Source organism: Pseudophryne corroboree, chromosome 11 (assembly GCF_028390025.1).
Source record: "Pseudophryne corroboree isolate aPseCor3 chromosome 11, aPseCor3.hap2, whole genome shotgun sequence".
Taxonomy (NCBI): domain Eukaryota; kingdom Metazoa; phylum Chordata; class Amphibia; order Anura; family Myobatrachidae; genus Pseudophryne; species Pseudophryne corroboree.
The window spans coordinates 97894968-97916014 of NC_086454.1; the positions used below are offsets into that span (position 1 = coordinate 97894968).

The 21047-nt window shown below is 46.7% G+C and overlaps 1 protein-coding gene across 1 annotated transcript in view; it reads right to left on the reverse strand.

Annotated features, from left to right (window-relative positions):
• The window catches only part of CSTPP1 (centriolar satellite-associated tubulin polyglutamylase complex regulator 1), a 354572-nt gene that overhangs the window by 135858 nt on the left and 197667 nt on the right, over positions 1 to 21047 (reverse strand). The window contains exon 3 of the mRNA XM_063944654.1: positions 9897 to 10027. Within this exon, the coding sequence (XP_063800724.1) occupies positions 9897 to 10027 (131 nt within the window). The remainder of the gene's footprint in view (positions 1 to 9896; positions 10028 to 21047) is intronic.

Genomic DNA, 21047 nt, shown 5'->3' on the forward strand with positions numbered 1-21047 from the left:
AAATGAAGATCGTCGACAACTCCACTACGTGTTTTTCGGCCCAGAGGAGAATTCTTGACACCTCTGACATTGCTGCTCTGCTTTTCGTTCCGCCCTGTCGGTTTATGTAAGTCACCACTGACACTTTGTCCGACTGAACTTGAATGGCCTGATTCTGAAGAAAAGATGAGGCCTGCAGAAGGGCGTTGTAGATAGCTCTGAGTTCCAGGATGTTTACTGGAAGAACGATTTCCTGACTTCACCATCTTCCTTGAAACTGCGCCCCCTAACCCCTGAGGATTGCATCTGTGGTTAGAAGAATCCAATTCTGAATCCAGAACCTTCGACCCTCCACTAGGTGAGACGTTTGTAGCCACACAGGAGGGAGATCCTGGCTTTTGGCACCAGGCGAATCTTTTGATGCATGTGAAGATGCGATCCGGACCATCTGTCCAACAGATCCAGCTGGAAGGTCCTTGCGTGAAACCTTCCATACTGAATTGCTTCGTAAGAAACCACCATTTTCCCCAGAAGGCAGATGCACAGATGTACTGAGATTCGGGTCGGCTTCTAGACAGCCCAAACCATTGACTAGATTACCATTTCCTTTTCCAAGGGAAGGAACACTCTCTGAGACTCTGTGTCCAGTATCATTCCCAAGAAATTAAGCTTCTGCATTGGTTCTAGGTGAGATTTTGGTAGGTTCAGAATCCACCCATGATCCAGGAGTAATATTCTCCAACAACTGCTCCCTGGACGCAGCTTTTATCAGAAGATCATCCAGGTAAGGAATTAAGTTAACTCCTTGTTTTGAGTAGCATCATCACCTCTGCCATCACTTTGGTGAACACTCCCGGTGCCTTGGAGAGACCAAATGGCAGGGCCTGGGTAGTGACAGTCCTGCAGTGCAAACCGTAGATAAGCCTGTTGAGGCGGCCAGATCGGAATGTGAAGGTATGCATCCTTGATATCCAAAGACTCCAGGAATTCCCCCTCTTCCAGACCTGAGATCACCGCTCTCAGAGACTCCATCTTGAACTTGAACACTCTTAAGTATGGGTTCAATAACTTGAGGTTCGGAATCGGTCTTACCGAACCATCCGGTTTCAGTACGACAAACAAGCTGGAATAGTAACCCTTGTTTTGTAGATGAGGTAGAACTAGAACAATGACCTGGGTCTGTAACAGTTTTTGAATGGCGTCTTGTAAGGTTATTCTTGCCCCTTGTGAAACTGGTAAGCCTGATTTGAAGAATATGTGAGGTGGGAGATCCTGGAACTCCAGCCTGTAGCCCTGGGATATAAGGTCTTAAGGTCTATGACCCAGGGATCCTGGCAAGATCTTGTCAAGGTGTGACTGTCTCCCAGGCATCGCGGAAGGCTTTGAGGAGGCAGAGCCAGTGTGCTGTTCCTGTAAACCAGCAGCCACTGGTTTGCGTGGCTTACCTCTAGCATCTCTGGCGGCGGTAGAAGAACCTCTGGTCTTGCCCCGAAACCTTGCAGTCCGAAAAAACTGTAAACTGGGTCCTGAGTAGGCGCCTTTCTAACTGGCGGAGCTGCAGAAGGTAGATATGTGGATTTACCTGCAGTAGCTCGCGAAATCCACGTGTCGAGTCCATCGCCAAATAAGGCCTAACCTGTGAAAGGCAGGCCTTCCACACCTTATTTGGAGTCCGCGTCAGCAGTCCACTGACGTAGCCATAATCCCCTGCGTGCCGACACTGCCATAGCTGTGGTGCGTGCATTGAGGAAACCTATCTCCTTAATGGGTTCCACCATAAAGTTTGCAGAATCTTGGATGTGTTGCAAGAGTAAATCAATTTCCTCTTGAGGTAAAGTGTCAAACCCTCAATTAAATTACCAGACCATTAAGCAATGGCTTGCGTAATCCACCCACATGCTATAGTGGGTCTCTGGGCCACCCCAGCAGCTGTATACAAAGATTTGAGTGCAGTCTCAATCTTACGATCAGCTGCATTCTTTAGGGAGGATAACCAGGAACAGGTAATACTATTTTACGCGAGAGACTGGAGACTGACGCATCCACTATCGGTGGATTTTCCAATTTTTTCCTTTCCTCAGGAGGAAAAGATGATAACCGCCTAAGAATTGGAAATTTCTTATCTGGATTAACCCACGGTTCTTCAAACAGGGTATTTAGTTCCTTTGACACAGGAAAAGTGGCTGAGGATTTTTTCTTTATATTAAAGAAAGATTCCTCACACTCCTCTGTTACCTTATCAGGAATATTTAGGACTTCTCTGATAGAATCTATGAGAGCCTCTACACCTTGCGACAGAGTAACTTCCCCTACCTCTATGTCCACCTCACCTTCCTCCATTTCAGACCCTTCATTATCAGTCAGAATGCAGGATATGGGCCAAAGTTCGTTTTTGCGGACAAATGCTAGAGGACTGAGACGCTGGTCTGAGTACTGAGTCCTTTTGCATAAACTCAGTCATAGATTTTCTTAAGTACTGTGTCTCCTTCTCATTACGAGATAATTTAGTAGAGATGGTGGAAATCATCCCATGAATGGAGTCCAGCCATGCTGGCTTCGCCCCGCTAGCCTGAGAAGGGATACTACACTGAGTACACACTAGTGAACCCCCTGGAGAAGAGGAACACTGTGCCTTGCATGATACACACTCTTTGTCTGACATACTACAGTAGTAACAGCACACACACAGGAAAAGGTTAAAAGCACAATTAACCCACAAAGAGCCCTTCCCGAGAGACACAGAGAGAGGATAGAACCAGCACACGGCGCCCTTATCGCTAAAGCCAAGCTTAGCTGGGTCGCAGACTAAGTACCTAGATTAGGTACACAAGTTTATAGCTCCCCCCCCTGCTACGACCCCCTGGTACTGCTGAAGTAATCTGGAGGCTCTCCGGAGGAGCTGCGCACCCCTGTCAGTCAGCGTATGTGTCAGCTGCAATAGGGTAAAATGGCGCCTGTGAGCTGCTGGATCAGCTCATAGTGAAGACCCGCCCCTTCAATGGGGCACGGTCTTCCCGCTCTTCTTTATACTGTCTCTATGTGTCTGAGTGCATAAAATGGAGTAAGCCCCCTTTTAAGCTGTAATGCCAGTCTGGGTACTCTGGAGACTCAGTCCGCCCCGTTAGAAGCCGTGCGTCTCCGTACCCTGACGCCGCCATAATGGCTGGCGACCCGCTAACCGGGACGCCGACTTAGTACTCACCACTCTTCTTTGTTCTGGCTCTGTTAGGGGTGGCGGCGTGCTGCGGGAATGTACGCTCGCCGTGGTGGTGCTTGCGAATAGTTCCCTCAGGAGCTAGTGTCCTGTCAGCGGGGAACGGGACCATTAACCCTTAGTGGGGTTGGGCCGTTCCCCCCCCTAAGTCCCACGAAGCAGGCAGGCTGGTGCCATTCAGTCCTGCCTGAAAATACCAAACTTCTTAAAATAAATGCAGAAAACTCTTCAGGAGCTTCCAGAGATGTGACTGGCTCCATCGGTCACATTTTCTAAACTGAGTCTGGTAGGAGGGGCATAGAGGGAGGAGCCAGCACACGTTATCAAACTTCTATAGTGCCCATGGCTCCAAGTGGACCCGCCTATACCTCATGGTACCTCATTCCCAGTATCCCCTAGGACGTAAGAGAAATACTGTTTCTTTTGCATGTAGCCCACAAATATTAGACAGCTTTATTTTTACACTGCAGTTTGAACACACCGCACCCAAATCTACATCTCTGCCCCACCTGAGGTGCAACATGGTTTTGCTGAGTTGCTTGCTTTTTTGCTTTACTTACAAACATGAATCAGGCCCAGTGAACCCAATGGTCAGCGATCCTCACACAGTGACCTAAATGGACAGAGGTCATTTGCCTCTTGTGCTGAGCAGCAGGAACACAACACTTATGGCTAGCACTAAACGCAGCATTTGAAGAGCTATATGCTAAACACAAAGCGGTGCAAAACACACAGCAACAGAAGAAAAAATAAGAATTTACTTACCGATAATTCTATTTCTCGTAGTCCGTAGTGGATGCTGGGGACTCCACAAGGACCATGGGGATTAGCGGCTCCGCAGGAGACTGGGCACAAAAGTAAAGCTTTTGAACTACCTGGTGTGCACTGGCTTCTCCCCCCATGACCCTCCTCCAAGCCTCAGTTAGGATACTGTGCCCGGACGAGCGTACACAATAAGGAAGGATTTTGAATCCCGGGTAAGACTCATACCAGCCACACCAATCACACCATATAACTTGTGATCTAAACCCAGTTAACAGCATGATAACAGAGGAGCCTCTAGAAAAAATGGCTCACTACAGCAATAACCCGATTTTTTTTGGTAACAATAACTATGTACCAGTATTGCAGACAATCCGCACTTGGGATGGGCGCCCAGCATCCACTACGGACTACGAGAAATAGAATTATCGGTAAGTAAATTCTTATTTTCTCTGACGTCCTAGTGGATGCTGGGGACTCCGTAAGGACCATGGGGATTATACCAAAGCTCCCAAACGGGCGGGAGAGTGCGGATGACTCTGCAGCACCAAATGAGAGAACTCCAGGTCCTGCTCAGCCAGGGTATCAAATTTGTAGAATTTTACAAACGTATTTGCTCCTGACCAAGTAGCTGCTCGGCAAAGTTGTAAAGCCGAGACCCCTCGGGCAGCCGCCCAAGATGAGCCCACCTTCCTTGTGGAATGGGCTTTTACAGATTTTGTCTGTGGCAGGCCTGCCACAGAATGTGCAAGCTGAATTGTACTACAAATCCAACGAGCAATAGTCTGCTTAGAAGCAGGAGCACCCAGCTTGTTGGGTGCATACAGAATAAACAACGAGTCAGATTTTCTGACTCCAGCCGTCCTGGAAACCTATATTTCCAGGGCCCTGACAACGTCTAGCAACTTGGAGTCCTCCAAGTCCCTAGTAGCCGCAGGCACCACAATAGGTTGATTCAGGTGAAACGCTGAAAACCACCTTAGGGAGAAACTGAGGACAAGTCCTCAATTCCACCCTGTCCGAATGGAAAATCAGATGAGGGCTTTTACAGGATAAAGCCGCCAATTCTGACACGCACCTGGCCCAGGCCAGGGCCAACAGCATGACCACTTTCCATGTGAGATATTTTAACTCCACATACTTAAGTGGTTCAAACCAATGTGACTTTTGGAACCCAAAAACTACATTTAGATCCCAAGGTGCCACTGGAGGCACAAAAGGAGGCTGTATATACAGTACCCCTTTCACAAACGTCTGAACTTCAGGGACTGAAGCTAGTTCTTTTTGGAAGAAAATTGACAGGGACGAAATTTGAACCTTAATGGACCCCCATTTCAGGCCCATAGACACTCCTGTTTGTAGGAAATGTAGGAATCGACCTAGTTGAAAATTCCTCCGTCGGGGCCTTACTGGCCTCGCACCACGCAACATATTTTCGCCAAATGCGGTGATAATGTTTTGCGGTTATATCTTTCCTGGCTTTGATCAGGATAGGAATGACTTCATCCGGAATGCCTTTCTCCTTCAGGATCCGGCGTTCAACCGCCATGCCGTCAAACGCAGTCGCGGTAAGTCTTGGAACAGACAGGGTCCTTGCTGGAGCAGGTCCCTTCTTAGAGGTGGAGGCCACGGATCCTCCGTGAGCATCTCTTGAAGTTCCGGTTACCAAGTCCTTCTTGGCCAATCCGGAGCCCGAATATAGTGCTTACTCCTCTCCATCTTATAATTCTCAGTACCTTGGGTATGAGAGGCAGAGGAGGGAACACATAGACTGACTGGTACACCCACTGTGTTACCAGAGCGTCTACAGCTATTGCCGGAGGGTCCCTTGACCCGGCGCAATACTTGTCGAGTTTTATAAACATGTGGAAGACTTCTGGGTGAAGTCCCCACTTGCTGACAGTGCTATCACATGATTTTCCGCCCAGCGAAGAATCCTTGCAGCTTCTGCCATTGCCCTCCTGCTTCTTGTGTCACCCTGTCTGTTTACGTGGGTGACTGCCGTGATGTTGTCCGAATGGATCAACTCCGGGTGACCTTGAAGCAGAGGTCTTGCTGAGCTTAGAGCATTGTAAATGGCCCTTAGCTTCAGGATATTTATGTGAAGTGATGTCTCCAGGCTTGACCATAAGCTCTGGAAATTCCTTCCCTGTGTGACTGCTCCCCAGCCTCGCAGGCTGGCATCCGTGGTCACCAGGACCCAGTCCTGAATGTCGAATCTGCGGCCCTCTAGAAGATGAGCACTCTGCAACCACCACAGGAGAGACACCCTTGTGCTTGGTGACAGGGTTATCCGCTGATGCATCTGAAGATGCGACCCGGACCATTTGTCCAGCAGGTCCCACTGGAAAGTTCTTGCGTGGAATCTGCCGAATGGGATTGCTTCGTAGGAAGCCACCATTTTTCCCAGAACCCTTTCATTGATGTACTGAGACTTGGCTCGGTTATAGGAGGTTCCCGACTAGCTCGGATAACTCCCTGACTTTCTCCTCCGGGAGAAACACCTTTTTCTGGACTGTGTCCAGGATCATCCCTAGGAACAGACGACGAGTCGTCGGAATCAGCTGCGATTTTGGAATATTGAGAATCCAATCGTGCTGCCGCAACACTACCTGAGATAGTGCTACACCGACCTCCAACTGTTCCCTGGATCTTACCCTTATCAGGGAATCGTCCAAGTAAGGGATAACTAAAATTCCCTTCCTTCGAAGGAGTATCATCATTTCGGCCATTACCTTGGTAAAGACCCGGGGTGCCGTGGACCATCCATACGGCAGCGTCTGAAACTGATAGTGACAGTTCTGTACCATAAACCTGAGGTACCCTTGGTGAGAAGGGTAAATTGGGACATGAAGGTAAGCATCCTTGATGTCCCGAGACATCATGTAGTCCCCTTCTTCCAGGTTCGCAATCACTGCTCTGAGTGACTCAATCTTGAATTTGAACCTCCGTATGTAAGTGTTCAAGATTTTAGATTTAGAATCGGTCTCACCGAGCCGTCCGGCTTCGGTACCACAACAGTGTGGAATAATACCCCGTTCCCTGTTGCAGGAGGGGTACCTTGATTATCACCTGCTGGGAATACAGCTTGTGAATGGCTTCCAAAACTGCCTCCCTGTCAGAAGGAGACATCGGTAAAGCCGACTTTAGGAAACGGCGAGGGGGAGACGTCTCGAATTCCAATTTGTACCCCTGAGATATCACCTGAAGGATCCAGGGGTCTACTTGCGAGTGAGCCCACTGCGCGCTGAAATTCATTGAGACGGGCCCCCACCGTGCCTGATTCTGCTTGTAAAGCCCCAGCGTCATACTGAGGGCTTGGCAGAGGCGGGAGAGGGCTTCTGTTCCTGGGAACTGGCTGATTTCTGCAGCCTTTTTCCTCTCCCTCTGTCACGGGGCAGAAATGAGGAACCTTTTGCCCGCTTGCCCACGAAAAGACTGCGCCTGATAATACTGCGTCTTCTTATGTTGAGAGGCGACCTGGGGTACAAATGTGGATTTCCCAGCTGTTGCCGTGGCCACCAGGTCTGAAAGACCGACCCCAAATAACTCCTCCCCTTAATAAGGCAATACTTCCAAATGCCGTTTGGAATCCGCATCACCTGACCACTGTCGTGTCCATAACCCTCTACTGGCAGAAATGGACAACGCACTTAGACTTGATGCCAGTCGGCAAATATTCCGCTGTGCATCACGCATATATAGAAATGCATCTTTTAAATGCTCTATAGGCAATAATATACTGTCCCTATCTAGGGTATCAATATTTTCAGTCAGGGAATCCGACCACGCCAACCCAGCACTGCACATCCAGGCTGAGGCGATTGCTGGTCACAGTATAACACCAGTATGTGTGTAAATACATTTTAGGATACCCTCCTGCTTTCTATCAGCAGGATCCTTAAGGGCGGCCATCTCAGGAGAGGGTAGAGCCCTTGTTCTTACAAGCGTGTGAGCGCTTTATCCACCCTAGGGGGTGTTTCCCAACGCACCCTAACCTCTGGCGGGAAAGGATATAATGCCAATAACATTTTAGAAATTATCAGTTGTTATCGGGGGAAACCCACGCATCATCACACACCTCATTTAATTTCTCAGATTCAGGAAAACTACAGGTAGTTTTTCCTCACCGAACATAATACCCCTTTTTGGTGGTACTCGTATTATCAGAAATGTGTAAAACATTTTTCATTGCCTCAATCATGTAACGTGTGGCCCTACTGGAAGTCACATTTGTCTCTTCACCGTCGACACTGGAGTCAGTATCCGTGTCGGCGTCTATATCTGCCATCTGAGGTAACGGGCGCTTTAGAGCCCCTGACGGCCTATGAGACGTCTGGACAGGCACAAGCTGAGTAGCCGGCTGTCTCATGTCAACCACTGTCTTTTATACAGAGCTGACACTGTCACGTAATTCCTTCCAACAGTTCATCCACTCAGGTGTCGACCCCCTAGGGGGTGACATCACTATTACAGGCAATCTGCTCCGTCTCCACATCATTTTTCTCCTCATACATGTCGACACAAACGTACCGACACACAGCACACACACAGGGAATGCTCTGATAGAGGACAGGACCCCACTAGCCCTTTGGGGAGACAGAGGGAGAGTTTGCCAGCACACACCAGAGCGCTATATATATACAGGGATAACCTTATATAAGTGTTTTTTCCCCTTATAGCTGCTGTATTTTTAATACTGCGCGTAATTAGTGCCCCCCTCTCTTTTTTAACCCTTTCTGTAGTGTAGTGACTGCAGGGGAGAGCCAGGGAGCTTCCCTCCAACGGAGCTGTGAGGGAAAATGGCGCCAGTGTGCTGAGGAGATAGGCTCCGCCCCCTTCTCTGCGGCCTTATCTCCCGTTTTTCTGTGTATTCTGGCAGGGGTTAAATTCATCCATATAGCCCAGGAGCTATATGTGATGCATTTTTTGCCATCCAAGGTGTTTTTATTGCGTCTCAGGGCGCCCCCCCCCAGCGCCCTGCACCCTCAGTGACCGGAGTGTGAAGTGTGCTGAGAGCAATGGCGCACAGCTGCAGTGCTGTGCGCTACCTTGTTGAAGACAGGACGTCTTCTGCCGCCGATTTTCCGGACCTCTTCTGTCTTCTGGCTCTGTAAGGGGGCCGGCGGCGCGGCTCTGGGACCTATCCATGGCTGGGCCTGTGATCGGTCCCTCTGGAGCTAATGTCCAGTAGCCTAAGAAGCCCAATCCACTCTGCACGCAGGTGAGTTCGCTTCTTCTCCCCTTAGTCCCTCGATGCAGTGAGCCTGTTGCCAGCAGGTCTCACTGAACATAAAAAACCTAAAACTAAACTTTTCACTAAGCAGCTCAGGAGAGCCACCTAGTGTGCACCCTTCTCGTTCGGGCACAAAAATCTAACTGAGGCTTGGAGGAGGGTCATGGGGGGAGGAGCCAGTGCACACCAGGTAGTTCTAAAGCTTTACTTTTGTGCCCAGTCTCCTGCGGAGCCGCTAATCCCCATGGTCCTTACGGAGTCCCCAGCATCCACTAGGACGTCAGAGAAATGAATGTTGATAATTCAGAATCATCGTAGATGAATTGGGAGATATGGGAATCATTGAGATTTCAAGTCCTGCTGTTGTTTCTTGGATCCCTGGAAATGTGTACACTCCCCTTGCTGATCTCATGTACCAACTACGAATTTACATGTATTTGTTTTCATAGATGCGTACAGAAAAGTTTCCCGAAACTGGGAAAGAACCAATCTGCATTCCCCTCATATAACTGTGTCTCAGATGTCCATATTGCTTCATTATATGATGGAGGACTCATAAAATCCCTGTTAAGCTGACAAAGCTGCAGATTACTCTAGCCCCCCTACTGCGGGATTCTAAATGCAGATGGAGCTCACATCAAAGTATATCTTCTGTTGGCAATGTAACAAAAATACCCCCCGCCCGCATTGTCTGTGCGCTCTTACCTCCATTCTTTCCGACCGTCCTGAAACATCTCCAGAAGAGCCGCAGAAAGGATACTCGGTTGTGTGGTGTGCGCTGAACAAAAGCAAACTCCCTGAACAGGATGTGTGTCCCCTGAGATACACTGGTGAAGCTATGGAGGGAGAGAGAGAATATAGGTTATTTGTAGGACGCCTTGCTCTGCTGGGGCTACAGTATCATGGTGGTAATAAATACGACTTAATATTACAATGATGGTGTCACAACTTTATAAAGTGTCAATTGTTTGAAAAAGCTGTGTATAAAATAAACTGCTGTCTCTTCAACCCCTCTGATAAGGAAGCACATTCTACTACTTAATGAATGCTCAACATTAGGATCAGCAAAGAACCACAAGAAGAGCGTACACAGAACAGCGTCATCAGCTTACATGGAAGATGTATTATGACGTAATAGTCCTGGGGGAAGGTTGGGGATGGAATCCCAGCGGTCGGGATCCCAAAGATCAGGATACCGAAACCAGGTTCCCGGCCGCCAGAATGCCGGTAGCGCTGCGAGCGTTGGAAAGACGCTTGCGGGTTCGTTGGATCGCCCCAGGTTCTATTCCCACTCTATGGGTGTAGTGGACACCCACGAGTGGGAACAGCCCTGGCGCCGCTGCCGGCATTCTCAGCGGTCGGGATCCCGGCGTCACTATCCTGAACCAAGGGATCCTGGTTGCCAGGATATTGACTAAATCCCCTTTGGGGTACATTTAGCAAAGCTTCTAAAACAGACAAGTGGAGTTTGTTGTCCATAGCAACCAAACATGATTTTGCCAATAATTTTCTAGAATGCAAAAGAGAAATGATAGCTAAACTCTGATTGGCTGTTTTAGGCAACGCCTTCACTTTTCAGAGATAGAAGCTTTAGTATATCTGCCCCTAGGTGCCTAAAACAAATGTACTACCATTGCTGGGAGTAGCAGCATTCAAAATGTCAAACATCTCTAAATAGTTGTTTGCTAAAGTGTAGTACCTTCCTCCAATCCAAAGGTGGCAATGTGCAATAGCTGCTAACAGTGCACCAAGTAATGGACTAAAACACATTGGAAGTTATGAAGACATGGACTTGAACTCCAGTTTTTCTAGTGTAAAATGTGTACATTGGTTCAGCTCATGGCCAAATGACAGGCTCACATGTGTGTATGCAGATTTGCTTATTTGTGACAGTTCTACCTTAGGCGGAGCACAGTAAGGGCGTGTTCTCAGAGTGATGCAGGCCCGCCTAGAGATGGATAAATGCCTGTCGCAGCCACAGCCATTGTGAGTTCTGATGGCAGATACAGTTACAGGCATCGCTAATTAACCAACTCTGATTGGCTGATATTTTATGTGTGGGTCTATTAGAACATATTTTTATACCCATTCATGTGTGCACAAGGGGACTCCGATATTTTAAAAAGGTTTTTCTTTCTTTAGTTCAAACTTGATGGGTGATTAAATGTGTTTCTCTATTCTCTATTAAAGCAAATGTTTTAAAACACAAGTATAAGCATATATAACCTATATTATCAATACATATATAACCTATACAATCTGGAGCATAAGCTAGGGGTGCAGACTTGTACGTGGCATGGTTATTTTGCACACACCTGTGGATTCTTTTTTTTACATTTTTTTGCAAGCCCATTCCAAAACTGGATGCAAATGTATTCCATCTCAGCATCAGCCCAATTACATATTCCAAAATACACGTTTCATCAATTAGCAATTACTGGTCAATTACATTTCCTTTTATGCAAGAAATTCAAACTCCTTTCTGATGGAGAATTAAGCAGTGTCCTCATTGTCAACTGAGGCGTCTAATGACAAAACGAGAAAACACATCTCAGGCAGTGATACTGTTGTACCAAATAGTGACTGTTGCAATGATCACTTTTAAAGTGAGCTACATTGTGTTCTGTGTGATTGGAGGAATGTGAAATACAGCCTGTATATGATCCTGGGAATGTTGCACAATGACTACAAGTAGAGACTGGTAAGAGTGGTACAGGTTGAGTATCCCATATCCATATATTCCGAAATACGGAATATTCCGAAATACGGACTTTTTTGAGTGAGATAGTGAAGCCTTTGTTTTTTGATGTCTCAATGTACACAAACTTTGTTTAATACACAAAGTTATTAAAAATATTGTATTAAATGACCTTCAGGCTGTGTGTATAAGGTGTATATGAAACATAAATGAATTGTGTGAATGTAGACACACTTTGTTTAATGCACAAAGTTCTAAAAAATATTGGCTAAAATGACCTTCAGGCTGTGTGTATAAGGTGTATATGTAACATAAATGCATTCTGTGCTTAGATTTAGGTCCCATCACCATGATATCTCACTATGGTATGCAATTATTCCAAAATACGGAAAAATCCCATATCCAAAATACCTCCGGTCCCAAGCATTTTGGATAAGGGAGACTCAACCTGTATAATAAAATAGGCTATAAGATTCATAGCTATTTCCTCTACTGATTCAAGTCATACCGCTTTCACATTGCATCAATAACCTGGGTTATTGCAAGGCTGTTGCCATTTCAACCCGGGTTAAAAGATGGGTTAAACACGTGTCGGACCCAGCTCGTTGTGCAGTGTGAAGGCCTCTGACCCGCGATATTCAACCCAATTCGCAGAAAAAGGTGCTGATTGGCTGTTTATATGTCTGCCCAGAGCAGTCCCCAGCACCTCCTTTTATTTCCTCTGAAATCTCACCAATGTGAGCCCGAAAAGTCCATTTTACATCACATCACAGTGTTTAACAGTGTGTATGTTGTATACTGGAAAAGGTTTGCTTCACAATGAATGGCTCTTCACTGAGGTTGTGTCTTTATTCCTCACAAATGTCGTCACATCACATTTGTTCAGCAAACACGGCTTCCCTGAACACTAGCTAAGCCCAAACCGGCCCACTCTGTCATCCGGCCACAAACTGGCGCCAGAAGCCCCACCCATTGGTTCCCACATTTATACCATCATATAACCCATTAGTCGCACCCACGTAGTGCAGCTCTGTGTATTACCTTTGCTGTACCAAGGAGTAGGACTTTTATCCCTACCTGTCCCTTTTCCAGGGGAGCGAGTCCTGTTCTGAAGTATCAGAACGTGGCAAAGTACTCTCTTTGCCACTATATATATATATATACACACAACTTTATATATATATATATATATATATATATATATATATATAAAAAAATCACATTTATTATTTATTCTCTATATGAAAGTGATTATGCATGTACACAGAACATTAATATTTTATGCAGATGGACCGCATAGTGGACTAGAGTGAGCAGATTAATGGTGGAGTCTCAGAACGCACTACACAATACTCAGGTATCCATTGTCTGATCTGAGCAAGAGGCAGGAGTGGAAGTCTTTTATTCATTCTGCATAACAGCCAAACACAGGAGCTAACTGATTAACACTAAGGGTGCTTGTGGTATACAATTCCGAAACACCTGCATTGGTGAGGACACAAGGATATATGGCACATTGTGATAGGGCGGACATGAAATAAAAGCCGTGTATGTACAGCGTGCCCTGTGCAGCTGCCCGTGCCCCAGGCAGAGGAACACCATTCAATGAGTTCCATTGTCTACGGCTGTTTTAAAATTAGGTGTGGGCACTCTGCCAGGGCAGGAGAAGCGTTTAAGCAATCACAGGAACCTGAAGACATGCATAATAAAAGGTCATGGGATGCCAGGTACCACCCCTACTAAAACCCCTTCTTCAGTTCAGAGCCAAGTCAACAAGTCTCAACTAACTCTCCTAATATAAAATGAGCGTCCTATTCACAAATAGGAACAAAGAAGGTGGAATCACAGCAAATCATCACAAGACTGAAAGAAAACAAGGAAACAAAAACAAAACAATTCCACAACAATCAGACACACTGCTATGCAGACAACGCTTGTAAAGTACCAACTACAAACTGACACTCGACGCAACACTTCAGAGGTAGCTTTAGACAGAATGGAAGAATGAACCTTTTATCAACAAACATCATTGTCAGTTACTTGCAAAGCACACAGGGCCTAATTCATCGGGATCAGTATGAAATACCTACAATCAAAATCCCGCCAAGGTCAAAATACCGACATTTAAAATATCAACAAGGTCAAAAAGTCGGCAACAGTTTTTCATTGTTTTTCTAGTGTGGATGTCGACATATATCGACATGGACACCGTATAAATGTACCGCTGTGCTCGCCATGCTTCGGGCGCGGTGCCATGCTGCGCTCAGCACATTATTATATTCCCCCTCCAGGTCCACTGGGATGATAGAATACGAAAAAGTAAGTTTCAATGGAGAAATCATGAAAAACTCATGTCGACGTTTTGACCAGTCGACATATTAAATGTCAGTATTATGACCCTGTCGGTATTTTAAATGTCGGTATTTTGACCATGTCAGGATTTTGACTGTCGGTCAATGGTTGTCGGTATTTTGACTGTCTGCATTTTAATAGGGATAGGTAAATTGCATCCCTATTTTATCACAACAGGAATTTTTAATGCGGATGTGATAAATTATTTACGCCTAAATTTGCGGGAATTTTGCTACAATCTCTTGGCAGAACTGGAACATTCAGGCAAAGTGATGAGTTCTGCTTTCACTCTACTTCCTGGTTTTGGTCCAGGGTGCATCTTGCCCATGTGCGGACATCAGCCAGCACATGCATCATTGGGGCCAACAGGGAGTAGCTCATAGGCCACTATAGGCTAACACCGTCCTTAGATGGACTTAGCAGCCACGGCCAAGCTCATGAGACAAAGGGTATACTAGCTCATGAGAGCTTACGTGATACTTGACTGCTCTCCAACAATTTCCGGATGACAGCAGAATTTTTGGGGAGTTACACAGCCTCAACCTCCCATATCCCACTCACTTCCTAGTGAAATGGGCAGAGGGAGGGGGCGCAATGAGTTGATTCTCAGAGAATCTGAGATTGGGGGGTAATGACAAGAAGTGCCCGCCCCCTTCAGAACTTATCTGGATATGCTCTCTTGGAGAGGTCAATGTAAAAGTTAGCAAGTATGGCTTACAATACATTCTAGGGGGTGAAATATTTTCTGCCATAAATCTCCTAAATAACACAAACAGAATAATGCACAATCTTTATTTGACACATGGGAAAGTTTTATTTATATCCCATTCGATTAAGTTACAGATCAAAAATAGCTTTCTACATATGGGCTGATATAACACTAGATATATTTGAATCATATGCCAATTGAATTGTAATTATAAGGTACTTGTATCCCTTTTGAGTCTCCTATGTGGTTTTGGATAACCTGATGCTCCCGTGGGGAACTCCCCATTCAATCACAGCTCCCGCCTCTTCCTGCTTACCACCCCCAACTCCTTTTTTATTATCTTATGCTGATTTTTGCTTTTCAACTACTTATTGCAATAGTGGCTTTTATGTCAAATTGTTACTCCTCTTGCTGGACACATTCTGCGTTTTACATTTTTGCATTGTTATTATTCCTACACTATGGATATTCTTTGTATCTTGCCATTTATGATGTAACTATTTGTACTTTTGATATCCAGAATGCACCTTTTTCTTTTCACTCTTGTTTAATAAAAACTCCTTCAAAATAAATAAATAAATAACGTAAACAAAACAAAAGAAGTCAGCATTCATACAAATCTTTAAATGCATAGAAACTCTCCACCTGATTCTTTACATGTCAAGCGTTACTTGTATTGTAAATGTCCCTGATATATTGATTGAGCCATGCTTCGGTATATTAAACAGCCAAAGATAGACCCTTTGGGATCATACTGGCAGGCACTGGCAGCAGTAGTCGATCCCAGTTAACCCAGAATGGACGGACCTCAGAAAAGTGACCAATACATCACAATGGTTGCGCAGTCAGCACTCACAAAACCACTTATGTAAGTTCGTCATCATCCAAACTATTTCATTTAAAAATGTTAAACATGGCCTAGTTTTATTGATAGTATTTTGGACCCATCATTCACCGGGTGAATAGGTGGGATGTAGTTGGCATCCCGACAGTAATTATGCACTCACAATACTGCCTGCAGAATCCCGATGGTCACAGTCCCGAGGGTTAGGGTTAAGGCGATAAGAGTTAAGGGGGGTACACACGGAGCGATAATCTAAGCAATCTGACTAGATTGCTTAGATTTTCAGCAAGATCGCTCCGTGTGTAGCCCTAACAGCGATAGCGATGCGCAGCCCCGCGCATCGCTATCGCTGCTGCTAGATTGGCCTGCATGCAGGCCAATCTAGCGGGTCGCTCACTTCACCCGCTGGGTGAAGTGAGCGGCCCCCCCGTCTCCCCCCCGCACGCTCAGCACAGATCGCGCTGTGCTGAGCGCCGGGAGAGATGTGTGCTGAGCGGTTCGCTCAGCACACATCTCTCCAGCATCGGGCCGTGAGTACTGGCCTTTAGTAAACAAATGAAGTTTGCAATGTTTAGCTTCCAATGCAAATCTGGGTGTGTGTACAAAGGAGCACAATGTATAAAGGGGACGATTCAGCGGTGGAAGCTATTTAGACTATTTTTGCAGTAGGCAGATGGTTATGGATCTGTCTATACAAAGGATCGGCAAGTCGCAAATGCAGATCTGGAGATGACTGGCATGCTGCTGGCTTTTGGGGGGAGCATTCCAGAAAACAGTGGCATGTCGGCAGGGCCGGTGCTAGGGTGTTTGCTGCCTCCCTGCAAACTGTAAATTTGCGCCCTCACATATTTTACAAAGGGACTGCGTGTGGCAAAAAGGGGTGTGGCTTCACAAGGAAGGGGCGGGCCACACAATAGTACCGCATTTCAAATGACGCCACACAGAAGCACAATCTTATTCACATAACACCTGCACATAGTAGTGCTGTTTATACACATAATGTCCCCAGTAGTGGAGCCGGTTATACACATAATAGCCACTGTAGCAGCACCGCTTATACACATAATAGCCACTGTAGTAATGCCGCTTATACACATAATAGCCCTAGTATTAGTGCCGCTTATACACATAATATCACCTGTTGTAGCGCCGGTTATACACATAATAGCTTCTGTAGTAGCGCCGGTTATACACATAATAGCCCCTGTAGTGGTGCCTCTTATAAACATAACAGCCCCTGTAGTAGCGCCGCTTATACACATAATAGCCCCTGTAGTAGTACAGCTTATACACACAATAGCCCCTATAGCACTGCCACTTATACACACAATAGCCCCTGTAGTAGTGCCGCTTATACACATAATAGCCCTTGTAGTAGCGCAGCTTATACATATAATAGCCGCTGAAGTAGCGCCAGTTATACACATAATAGCCCCCCTGTAGTAGCAACATTTATACACATAATAGCGCCTGTAGTGGCGTTGGTTATGCACATACTAACCCCTAGAGTGGGACAGTTATACACATAATAGCCCCTGTAGTGGCGCCGGTTATACACATAATAGCCCCTGTAGTGGCACCAGTTATACACATAATAGGCCCTTAAGTGGCCCTGTTGTACACATAATAGCCCCTGTAGTCTCGCTGCTTATACAGATAATAGCCCCTGTAGTAGCGCCGGTTATACACATAATAGCCCCTGTAGTAGCGCCGGTTATACACATAATAGCCCCTGTAGTAGCGCAGCTTATACACATAATAGCCGCTGTAGTAGCACCAGTTATACACATAATAGCCCCTGTAGTAGCACCAGTTATACACATAATAGTGCCTGTAGTGGCGCTGGTTATACACATACTAACCCCTAGAGTGGGACAGTTATACACATAATAGCCCCTGTAGTGGCGCTGGTTATACACATAATAGCCCCTGTAGTGGCACCAGTTATACACATAATAGGCCCTTAAGTGGCCCTGTTGTACACATAATAGCCCCTGTAGTCTCGCTGCTTATACAGATAATAGCTTCTGTAGTAGCGCCGGTTATACACATAATAGCCCCTGTAGTAGTGCCGGTTATACACATAATAGCCCCTGTAGTGGCGCTGCTTATACACATAATACCCCCTGTAGTAACGCCGCCTATACACATAATAGCCCCTGTAGTGGCGCTGGTTATACACATAATAGCCCCTGTAGTAGCGCCGGTTATACGCATAATAGCCCATGTAGTAACGCCTGTTATACACAATAGCCACTGTATTGGCGCTGATTATACACATAATAGCCCTTGTAGTAGCGCTGGTTATACACATAATAGTCCCTGTGGTAGCGCCAGTTACACAAATAATAGCCCCTGTAGTATTGCCGGTTACATATAATGCCCTCAGAAGTGCCATTTATACAAATTATTCCCCCCTCCCACGCACACACATATACACACACATACTGTAGATACACACACACAGATACACAAGCACGCTTTCTCACTCACTCTCCCTCCACATACCGTCTGGCAGGCCGCAGTTTCTGTCCTCCTCAGGCTCTGCAGCCTATGTAGCTCTGACCCTCGGCACCATGTAGCCACGCCCCCTTTTCGGCCAGGATACGGGCACTGCAGGGGGGTAGGGGGAGGCTTTAAGCTGCCGGCGCCACTGCCTGTCATACAGTGACAGGCACAGCAGCAGGGGGCCCAGGCACAACACACGGATGCAAAGCGGGGAGAGCGCCTCTACAGCATGGCGCCTGCCTGCTCTGCATCCCTTTGCTGAGTGAGAACGCCGGGCCTGTATGTCGGTCATGCTTGAGCCAGTGGCTGTGTCCTTGGATGCAGCTTCACTGGCCCTGGCAGCGTTATTTTGCTGGACATCCCGAGTAACCAGAGTCTTGATAAATAGGTCCCTATGTAGGTTCTCAGAATGGGAAGCAGTTAGTTTCCCGGCCGTCGGGATCCCGGAGGTCAGGATACAGACGCCAGACCACTCCCTGAGCGGGAATACATTATTCTGCGAGCAATGCTCGCCACCGAGCACGAAGGGTGGTGAGCGCAGCAAGCCCGTGAGGCGACACGCTGTGCTTGCCGTCGGGATCCCATACTGAATCTCTCAGCATGGCCTGTATCACTATTCTGTGTTTAGCAAAGATAAATAAAACATGCATTGCCAAGCCTAAGACAGATATTATAATATGCATAATAATTATGCTGTACTAAAGAAATGTAAGAATATGAAACCTGCAAACCCAGTGACATCGTGTGTGCATGTGGTCTTGAAATGCATCTAGTGAGTCTACAACATAATGGATAAAACAATAAAACCTTTTCTTTTAAAAAAATACCTGGTTACAGAATGGGTGTGTGAAATGATACGGTACATTGATGATCATACAAATTATTTTCTGTTCTGGAAACTGCTGCATAATTTCCATAGAACACAAACTGTATCCTTATGTATCCACGTGACTCTTGTATATTTATCAATCTCAGTGTATTGTAAATAGGTATGAACAAAATCTATCCTAGGGAGGGGTGCAGTCAAGATGCCGCCTGTTGTGATCCTGGCAGTTGAAATATTGACACCGGGGTCCCGACAACATTCAGAATCGAGACGTCGGAACTCCGAATAGGCCTGGAGACCAACGCCGCGTCCTGATAGGAGGAAACCTGACCACAGGTAATACCGCACTCTTAAGTTTAGGGCCGGGAGAGGTGGTCTAGGTGTCAGTCGGGGGGGGGGGGGGGGCGGAAGAGATTAGGGTTAGGCTGCAGGGAGGGTCAGGGTTAGGCACCCCCGAGGTGGGGTTAGGATTAAGCTGTGGGGGAGGGAGGATTAGGTTTAAGCAGCGGGGACAGAGGTTAGGTACAAAGGGTGGAGGATAGGATTAGGCTGCTGGTGAGGGAGGGTTATGGGGTGGGGACACCCCTTATTCACCCCTGTCGGTCTTTTATGCAGCAGGATCCAGACATCGGTATTACGACTGCAGGGATCTCACACTGATTTCCCTAGGGAATATATATATTCCCAGGAGACCAAGGGGTCTATTTATTAACATTATTTGTACTAAAATGATGTGAAAAGTTTTCACACCTTTATCACATTATTTTAGTATCACCTGAATATATTAAAGGGCATTTGGAGAAGTTTTCATGAAAAACTGCTCCAAATCCTTTAATTCACTTTTGTTTAGTAAGCCACATCGCATTCCCCATACTTACAATGGGAAATGTGATGTGGCCAAATTTACTAAAAAAAAAAAATATGTGAAAAAATACTGCAGTGTGCCCTGTCATAATCTCGCCAGCTCCGGCTGGCGATATCACAGGACAGTACTGCGATAGGGAGGCATTTGCCCAGCTTTCTCTGCCCCTGGCAGAGAAAGCTAAGCGGGCACCCGGCAGTGTGATCAGCGATGTGTGTCCGATAGACACACAAGCTGATCACAGTGTACAAATAAAAAAATAAAAAACCTTATACTCACCTGTCCAGGGAGCCGGTGTTCGCTGCTCCGCTGAGCGCTGCCGGGCGCCGGGTCCCCCATGTGCTGCAATGTGACCCCGATGCAGTAAAGTGACACTGCAATAATAAGTATATTGTTCTGCTGGGGGGGGGGGGGGGGGGGGGCATGCGGGGAGGGTTGACCGGGTGGCAGCGTGTGCAGGCTCCATCTGGGCCCCCTCCTCAGTGGCGTCATAAGGCGGGTGCCATCCGCACCCGGGTGTGACGCCTAGAGGGGGAGACACCAATCTGTGGGCTCCTCCGCAATGACAGAAGCCAGGTGCTGTAGTGTGAAATTCTGCTACAGCACCCGGCTCCTGTCATAGCAGAGGAGCCGACAGCGCTGCAGACAGTCTCCGGGAGCAGCCCAGTACAGCATCTCCGGAGCTATGGGCACTAGGGTCACTAGCGCTGCCCCAGAGTTTAGTGCACATGCGCAGGTCTCTGGAAAAATGGTGCGGGCCCATTTACATATTATACACAACACAATATGTGGGGTGATTCACAAGTGCTGCAAGCAACTGATCAATTATTATCAGTTCATCACAATCATATTTTCATGTTCAACTTCCTGGGTCACGGAGATTCCATTTACCCATTGATTTCCTTACTGCGCATGCGAGAAATGCAGGGAAAATGGCTATGTGCCATTTTCCTGGTGCTTACCGCAGCGCTGTCGATGCAGGACCCCGGAGGGAAAGTATTGAAAAAAATGGGTGCAGGGTGTGCCCACAGGAACCCGATTGTTCGTGTGCACTGCA